The 8,306-nt window shown below is 40.5% G+C and overlaps 1 protein-coding gene across 2 annotated transcripts in view; it reads right to left on the bottom strand.

The window, feature by feature from the left end:
* Positions 1–207: 207 nt before the first annotated feature.
* Positions 208–8,306, bottom strand: part of IL1RL1 (interleukin 1 receptor like 1) — a 29,056-nt gene continuing 20,957 nt past the window's right edge. For both annotated transcript variants that reach the window (XM_052774050.1, XM_052774049.1), the window contains 3 exons: positions 7,006–7,149; positions 4,935–5,093; positions 208–1,835 (listed from right to left, as the gene is read on the bottom strand). In XM_052774050.1, coding sequence (XP_052630010.1) covers positions 1,489–1,835; positions 4,935–5,093; positions 7,006–7,149 — 650 coding nt within the window. In that variant the 3' untranslated portion in view covers positions 208–1,488. The remainder of the gene's footprint in view (positions 1,836–4,934; positions 5,094–7,005; positions 7,150–8,306) is intronic.

Below are 8,306 nucleotides of genomic sequence, written 5' to 3'. Positions count from 1 at the left end.
AGTCTCTTACATCGGCATGAATCCATTTTGTGGAGCTTCCACAGAGGTAGTGAGGTTTATCTAGAGGGATCTTTAGGAACAGGACCCAACACTGCACACAATCTAATGAGGCAATAATAAAATGCAACACTAGATATTTTATAGTTGTGGTGAAGTGAGCGATGAGTGCATGAACACTTGAAAATATAACTCATCAGTGAAAAGCTGTTTAGTTTGCCATAGAACTTTTAATTTAATGTTCAAAAAAAATCTATACATATATTGCATACATATTTTTCCTACTCCAAATAGCTATCCATAAGTCTGAAGATCCACATTCAATAAAAAACTTACAGTAAAAGGAAAGGACTTGCCTATTCTGTAAGCCTGGACTTGGTAACATTAGGTGTTCTGCATCTAATTTTCACTTTTTAAGTCCATTCGGTAGCAAGCCTGAAGCTCAAAACCAAGCCTTCTCCAACAATAAGAAAATTACTGGTTTTAAGAAGCTAAAAAGATTAAAGTTTGCAAGGATGTCCTTACTAGAACACATTTTGTTCATACTCCCCTGAACTAGGAGGAGATTTGGCTCTGACCTTTGCATCTCAGGGTATTCCCTATGGGACATAAGTGTAACTAGGCATAAAGGCAAAGCAGGAGAAAAAAAAAAGGGGGGGGATACTGCCTGCTATAAAAATGCAGTCTCTTTTTTCAGTAGCTTAAAGAAATGCTGTCAGTGTACAAAAAACACCCTAACCTGTTATTTCTATCTGGAGATAATAGCAACAGTAACAGCATGGTCTGTTGTACCTGAAAGATTCAAAATTTCCCCTTTGTGTGAGATTCAGTTTAATATATATATATAAAAAATAATTAAAAAATGCATATAAATATATATCAGTGTATTTATTTCCCTTAACACTGCGGGAGTTTTTAAATGCTGTATTTACATCAGTCTCAAAAGAGTCTGTACTGAGGCATCTGTACTAAGGAAAAAATAAAATGTCACAGTACAAGTATTACTATTGTATCAAAAAGGAATAAAAGTGGTGGAAAAAAATTAACAAAAGCACAACATTATACTTTCTAGTTGCATAATACACATTATACTTTCTAGTCAAATAATACAGAAGGCATTTATGTTTGATCAACTGCATTGGAAAGGTAAAACAAACCTGCAGGACATTCAGCTATTCAGAATCATAACTCTCAGTTATATGTGAACTATATATAGAAAGAGTATAAGTACATTTTGTTATCTGTGACATGCAAAATTCTGCAGACAGCCTAGAATGATTTATTTACAGAACTCCCATACCTATGAAAACTTCCCTTACTTCCCCAGACCTCTTCCCTCAGTTTACCTTATTGTTACTCAATTAAAGGACTGAAAAAAGTTCAAAAAGACAGCCAGACTTCCAGACTGTAAAATCGTGTACCTACTGAAAGGAAAAAGAGGTGCAGGCACGTGGTCCATCCTGGTAGTGTAACAGTATTTTCATAGACTGTTCACCCGGCATTAGCTGAGCGTGAGGACTTGCGTGTCAGTGGCATGTGGTACCTCACCTGTTTCCAGAACTTAGAATTGGATGACTGTGGGTGCACAGTGTGCTGCTCTTTCCATTTGATGGTACCTTGCTGCTTAATAACAAATCTAAGAGATTCCTGAAGCTTCTCATAAGTCCCAATTGTCTCCATTTCCAGCAGGATCACCTTTGTATCGTTTTGAATGAGGGCGTTGTATAAAGCAATGTGTTGATCATAAGCATGTTCTTTACAATTAATCAGATGGTGGGTTAGAAGGATGATCAGCCGTCTGCTCTTCTGCATCCTCTTCTCAATTGCACTGGCTGTGTCTAGGAATATACGAGAAAATGATAAGATTCTGAAATTTCTTTTATAAACTCTTGTGTTTAGGCACTTCATTTTCATTGCTTTCTAAGCAGAAATAACTTCTGTCTCACTTCAGTATGGTACAGTTTATTCATCAGAAAAAGAGCTTAAAAAACAAACAAACAGATCACAACCAAAAACCCCAAAGCTTGCCTTTCAAATGTTTTCTTTGGTTGAAACATTAATATTTTCACTGCTGTTAAGAACTGTTAGGAATTTCTAATCCAACAACCTAGGGTCAAGTTCAGTAGATCTGGATTGCGTCAACTTTGTGCTCGATCAATAGCCTCCATGTAAGGCATCGTGTTCTATCAAGTTTAGTGCTTTATAGACTGATCCTGCAATACTTACCCATGAAAACTAGTCATTTGGAGACTTTGGGGTGACTTGCTTCTAAGAGGGTTACGTACTGGCAGAGGGAGTGTTAATTCTCCTGAGCTATAGCATGCTAATTTATACGCTAATCTGTTCGTTGGGTTGGCATCTCCCCTGTGGGGCTGAATCCAGACTTGCAGGACATTTGTATGTCAGCAAAACTAAAGGCGTTTTTCTTTCCCGCTGCCGTGTTAGGGAGAGCTGACCAACCGCAACTGGGACTCTGATGTTGGAGGTGTTGAACCTAGGAAACTCAAGAGCCAGCATGCTGTGGGAGAAACTTCTGGGCCAGCTTGGAAAGCTCCACATCAAGCCTCCAGAAGCTGCTTTTCTCGATGACCTGCTGTGATGTCTATGGGAGAGAGACTGCAGATGAATGCCTGTCTAGTGAAACGCTCATCTCAGAAGTTTCCTGTGGTCTGTAGAATGAAAGCTGGAGTTGTTTTGGTGGGAGCATGTGATGCTGGGTCAAAAGAAAGGAGGTGGAAGCCAAGCTAAGGAAATTCGGTGTAACAATTATTTAACAAAGCCACTGATTTGCAGATGTCATCAGCCAGATGCGTATCCATCCTCTTTTCCTTTGCTGGGGGCTGCCAGCCCATTGCAAGGGTCTTCTCGGTCTCGGAGGAGCACAGCTTTTTCAGCTCCTGCATCAGGAAGAGAACCCTTTCAATGACTTCTCTGTCCTATTTCTTGGCTCTGAGAGTATTCTGTGAAAACAATTTGCCTTTCTGCAATGTTCACCAATTCAAATTCCTTTGTTGTAGAAAATGCCATTAATCAGTAAGACCAGGAAACAAAAACAATGCTAGTTTAGGGAAGCATAATGGGAGTCCAACAGCTATGCAGTGTTTATCACTTGAATCACTCTGTTTAACTTTCCTTTTTACTGGAAGAACACAAGAGTCAAATGACGAAGTTTTGCTCTGGAACCAAGAGTCATAAGCATGTCTTGAAATAATAATTCCATTTTATATACTCACTGCAATTATTTTTCTTCTGGAAATACATGAAGTTTTAAAGTGAAAAACATGATTCATCAAACGCTATGATACGTGTTCAAGAAAGATAATAATAACTCAAAGTGACATTTCCTGTTTTACTCTGCTTAGCATATTCTAATTGCAAGGTTTGGGATTTGGAAACCTGGTAATGAAAGGCTCAAGATGAGAAAATAAACAAGAGTGGAGAGCATATGGGTAAAGTCCATTTGCCTGGAAGCAGAGAACTTTTAAGTGCTCCCAGTGGCAGGCAGATTCAGAATAGTTTTTCCACCCAAGTGAAAGCATTTTGGGGCATGCAAGTGGACAAGGAAGAGAAAAGCAGAAGGCTGGGAAAGTAGGCAAGAAAAGAAAAAGAAGGATGATGGTCAATGCTCGGGACATTTTTAGAGTTTTGATGAAATCAGACTGAACAAGTCAAACAAAATTTACTCACTGTCCAAGGCTGGCTTGGTGAGTCTTCTGTCTGTCACTCCTGGGTTACAGGCATCCATTCATGCCTTCACACAGTGAAAATGTTTTTGTTTTCATCCAATTTATTAGACCCCTTTTTAGTCCCACGGTCTTCACCTCAGTTGCATGCCATGCTCAGTTTTCTTCAGGATTGGCATCCATAAACCACAGTTTGAGAGTAGTGCCCCATAACAAAATATCTCGCTGTCCCTAATCACCTGAAGAGGTGGCATAAGTTCTTGTCACTGACAGTTTTGTGAGCTACTGTTAGTTCCTTCTTCTGGACCTGGGAATGGTCTGGCTCAGCAACTCTTGCAGCTTTTTTAACGTTCTTGTTGCAGTGGCTTTTCCGAAAGCACTTTTGGTACTCTCCAGAAGAGAACAACATCAAAGATCTCAGCCCAGCTCTGGGCAGATGAATGATACCTAGCCCAATGCAGGTGATTTCAGAAATGTGTAACAGAAACTGTGCCAGCTTTGGCTTCATGCCTGCTTACTCACAGGGAGCGAAGATCTAGTCGACAGAATAACCAGAGCACAAGATAAACAGGCAAGTCAGCTCTGGAGGAAAGCAGATAGTGCCTAGATGACAGCAATCATAAGAGATAGTGTAGAGGTGTCCATATGGAAATTAGCACAGATTAATTAACATGATTCCATTCTGGAAGATAAGGAAGCTGGAATAAAGAATACCAACTCTTTCTTGAATTAGCGCTGGGAATTATGTGAAGTTAAAGTAGGTCATGTCAGTGAACAGAAGCTGAACTTCCTGTGACTCTAACACCCTCGTAACAGGTTGAAAAACCCTGAGTGATAACAGCAAGGCTAATTCCTCAACTTAGTTTGTGGTTTTCTCCTCTTCCGTGTCTTGCAGACCTACTCACGCATTGTTTATTTGTGGCTTTGCCCAGATGATGGCTCTGCAGAGTCACATTACCCAAAGAGCAGGTGTATGTTTAAAAGAACCACACTTGGGGCCACATTTCCTGCATGACCCAAGAAGATGATAAAGAATCTGTGCCCCTGCCCTGTAGCTTGCTTTTCTTAGCACACTGGCAAGCACAGAGTGCCATTTGTGTCACCCTGCCTGAAAAAGCAGACACACAGCTGCTGAGGAGATGAGCAGCAAGCTCAGGAACATAAAGGGACCTCCTACACCCCTAAAAGGGGCTAGAACCACAATTTGCTCAAACTGGACAAGTCATTCAGTGCATTATCTAATCGGAAACTTACCTTCTCCAGGATATATATCTCTCCCATAAATACACAGTTTATATCCACATTTATTTTCTAGAATATCTGGCATGATTTGGTAAACAAAATATTCCACGAAATTAGCTTCATTGGTGTGGCTTTTGGGGTAGATAACATATGCATCATATATCTTCCCATCTGTAAGGCAAAACAAGAGGGAAGTGTAGTGTGTTAATATGAATTAGAGCTGTCTATTGCAAAAGCTAGAAGAGAAATAAAAATATCAGTCTTTGAAATAGATCTAAGTAGAAGTTCCTGCTAATCTTAATAATGTATGTCATCAGGTGCATGTTTGGAAATTAGAGACTGTGCATATTTGTTGTTTCCCGTGCTCAATTGCTACATCCTGTGTGTTTGTAACTTTGGAGAACCCAACCTTTGTATTGTGAAGGCTGTGTCCCAAAGTATATAGAGTAAGAATTGAATTGATCGACGCATATTAGCATGAAATAGAGCTGAAGCTCAGCATTTGTTATTTCAGTAATACTATAGGCTGTTAACAGCCTTTGTAGTTCAGGACAAGACACTCCACTTTTTAAAATTTTTCCACCTTGAAGTAATTACTCATAATTCCCATGACATATCATACTTCTGAGTGAAAAGCTCCGTCACTCAGGAAGTAGTCTCACAGTCAGAACCAAGTACAAAGTCAAATATTTCTTTTGCTCTTTTCTTCATTTCTCTCAAATATGTTTTCCAGTACAGCATTTGTTTTCTAATCCCAAATGTTTCATTTTTTTCTTTCCAGTGGAGATGATCATATCCCTTCTTTTGTTGCTATCTGAGATTCTTGTCCAGACCACCCTTACAATAAAAAAGAAATAGCCATTTCCAGAGCCTGATTCATTTCATCATAAAATATACTTAAATGGAAACTGCCCTAAAAAGCATACTTCTTTCCTCTTTAAAAAGCATATAAGTAACTAAATCAGCTGTATATATCTACCATGCAGACATCTGTGGTAGAATTCAGCTTCAGATTTTTAAAATGTAAATTTAGGTGCCTACATGAAAGCTAGGTGCCTAAACTCCTGCTACAATCAGTGGAGAACTGGCCATTGCAGTTAGTTAATTCTAGAGTGATTCAGATTACTCTCATGTAAATGCCAGGAGCCCAGGTGAGTTGCCTAAACATAGGCATCTAGAGCCATTTGAGACTTCCTATGGTATCCTGCCTGATCTCCAGACCCTGCTCCAGAAGACTGCAACATCTGGCAGATCTGTGTAATGTGCCAAGGTTTTTGGCCATCCCAAGTGACTCTAGACACCCATGTTTAGACCACTGACGCAAGGACCCAGTGCCTGGTTCGCTCAGCTGATGTTATTGATGAGGAGCTGGATTTGGTCACCTAAAAACATAGTGTCATTAGGCACTGCCTGCCCTTCAGCTGCCACTGCAGAAGGGTTCAGGTCTCTCTCAAGTCCTAAGGGAGGTCCAGTGGCACTAGCTGCTTACGGTTAGACAGCCGAACCCAGCCCCAGGTGTCCAGGTTTCATATCTATGATGGGAACTTGTGTGTGTGCACCTTCATTGCATGCAACTAAATTGAGATATCTTAATCTTGAGGTGAAGTCCACCCCTAAAGTTGGATGGGATGTATTCCCCCCAAAAGTGTCTTCCACAATATTGGTACCTTTCTCTTTGGCTTATAAAATCTGTATTGCTCTAACACATACCTGTTAACACATTAGCCAGCAGGCTGGTTCCTTTGCTTTAGAGAACACATAACAAGTACAGTTGATAGCACCGTAAATTGGATTTTCACTGTCATTCAATTTTTCATGGCAAAAAAATTTGTTAAAAAAATATGAAACCAGGACTGAATCCCTCTTTTATGTAATATATTACTGCAGAAACCAGGAAACAAGGGAATGTAAAGCACTACCAGATCTAGGTATGTCCTCTCTTATCAAAACGATTTCAGAAGGCTTGAGAAAGAGAAGGAAGGATCAGGCTCAGGTGTCATACGAGTTAGTAAGCAACTATCAAATAAATCAATTTCCATATGATTTGCCTTTTTTTAAACTTTCTTGCTCAACTCTTACTCACCATCCTTGACTGAGTAGGGCTGAAATATCTCCCGATACAATAGGACGATATCAACTCGGAAGGACTGATAAAGTATAACAGAGACTGCTATTGCAACCAGCAAAACTAGAGATCCTACGATCAAGGGGACGTTAGGAAGACCGACTGCAAAGAAGAGAAATATATTGTCAGCTGTAGAGAAGTTAACCTGTGGGCTGAAGCCTCAGCCTCTCATATCTTTACTTCTGTAGCAGCTTTAAGGAGCTCACAACAGAGACGACAAAGCTTTTTCCTTCCCCAGCTGGTGTAGCCAACACAGAGACCCCTAAACTAGAAGCATACTAAGCAGTATATAATTAATATTTACTTCTGTTGCATCCAGACCTACCTACGCTAAATACCACAACGATGTTTAAGTATTTTGTAACATTGTAAAACTGTTAATAACTTAACCAACAACAATGTTCAAGCATTTTGTAAGGCAGCTAAGCTATGCATGACAACTGTAAGTGTCCACAAAAGGACAAGCGGAGGCTTCTGGCATAGCTGCACAAACAGGGTACAGAGAAACATGTGCAAATAATGAGATCTGCAAGATAAGAACAAAGTACGCAAAACAAGCAGGAAAACAGAACATGTCCTGGTCACAAAAATAAACTATGCTGGAGGCAGATGTTCTCCCCTGCCTTTTCCTTTGAAGAGGGTCAAGGAGCATGAAATAGCAATGACAAGTAAGGAGAACTGGGAAAGAAAGAACCGACTTCAGTTCCAGCTTCCCTCATGGAAGAGCTCTTGAATCTGACCCCCTCCACCTCAGAGATGAAGACTTATCAAGGATAGATTCAGGCTAGATACAAGGAAGAAATTTTATACAATGACAGTGGTGAAGTACTGGCACAGGTTGCCCAGAGGGGCTGTAGATGCCCCATCCCTGGAAACGTTCAAGGTCAGGCTGGACGGGGCTCTGAGCAACCTGATGGAGTTGAAGATGTCCCTGCTCATTGCAGGGGGGTTGGACGAGATGATGTTTAAAGGTCCCTTCCAGCCCAAACCATTCTATGATCCTATGATTCTATAAGGACGGCAGTCACCAGCTCTGTGCTATCGTATGCACACAGCTAGTCTAGGACAAGATTGTGATTATCACTCTTCTAGGGGAGAGCTACGTTTCTATCACAACCCTGTGATAGCTGCATTTCTGTAACAGCCCATTTTTCCTCTTGTTCTGTGATTCACAGAGCAGAAGTCAATCTAGATACGTGCGTCCTCTAGATGGCATCTAGTTCTGCTGCAGCAAGAGACAATGGGAGGTAAAAGCAAGG

Source organism: Harpia harpyja, chromosome 22 (assembly GCF_026419915.1).
Source record: "Harpia harpyja isolate bHarHar1 chromosome 22, bHarHar1 primary haplotype, whole genome shotgun sequence".
Lineage (NCBI taxonomy): Eukaryota > Metazoa > Chordata > Aves > Accipitriformes > Accipitridae > Harpia > Harpia harpyja.
The sequence above is the reverse complement of the archived record's forward strand: the minus strand, read 5'-3'. Positions and strand labels throughout refer to the sequence as shown.